The 564-nt window shown below is 42.9% G+C and overlaps 1 protein-coding gene across 1 annotated transcript in view; it reads right to left on the minus strand.

Moving 5' to 3' along the window:
* The window catches only part of LOC103272530 (DDB1- and CUL4-associated factor 1), a 13228-nt gene extending 12966 nt beyond the window's left edge, over positions 1–262 (minus strand). Inside the window, exon 1 of the mRNA XM_008070017.2 lies at positions 144–262. Coding sequence (XP_008068208.1) covers positions 144–253 — 110 coding nt within the window. The 5' untranslated portion in view covers positions 254–262. The remainder of the gene's footprint in view (positions 1–143) is intronic.
* Between the last annotated feature and the right edge of the window lie 302 nt (positions 263–564).

Raw genomic sequence — 564 nt, forward strand, 5'->3', positions numbered from 1 at the left:
TGCCCAGGCGGGTCTCGAACCGGCGGGCTCAGGCAATCCACTCGCCTCGGCCTCCCAAAGTGCTGGGATTACAGGCTAAGCCACCGAGCCCAGCCTGAGGTTTTTTTTTTTAATTAAACTCGTTTAAAAAAAATTATTCATACCTGGTAAGGATAGGTACCATGTCCTGCCCACTGCCATGTTCCTTTTCCCACTGCTCCAGCAGGGTAGTGAGCTCAGCTTTGGAGTCCACATGTACCACTACTGTAGTCATGGCTTGGCCTAAGGAAGCAAAACAAAAAACAAAAAACCAATAAATGAACACAGGCAAGTATAAGAGAGGGTATAAATAAATGAGCAAGCAAGGGAAATAATTAAAAAGAGAAATTTAACCTCTTGAACCCTTTAGATTTTATTTACAGTACAGTAAGAAACTCTAGATAATCGGTAAACCTAGATTCCCATGTCATGATGAGCAAGTTCTTTCACCTTTCTCAGCCTCAAGTTCCTCAACTGTCAAATGAGGCAGGAAGCTGAATCAAAATGATGATTCTAAACACTTCGAGGAACCCCTCTGATAATCAG

Source organism: Carlito syrichta, unplaced genomic scaffold (assembly GCF_000164805.1).
Source record: "Carlito syrichta isolate Samal-C Ts95f unplaced genomic scaffold, Tarsius_syrichta-2.0.1 Scaffold312719, whole genome shotgun sequence".
NCBI lineage: Eukaryota > Metazoa > Chordata > Mammalia > Primates > Tarsiidae > Carlito > Carlito syrichta.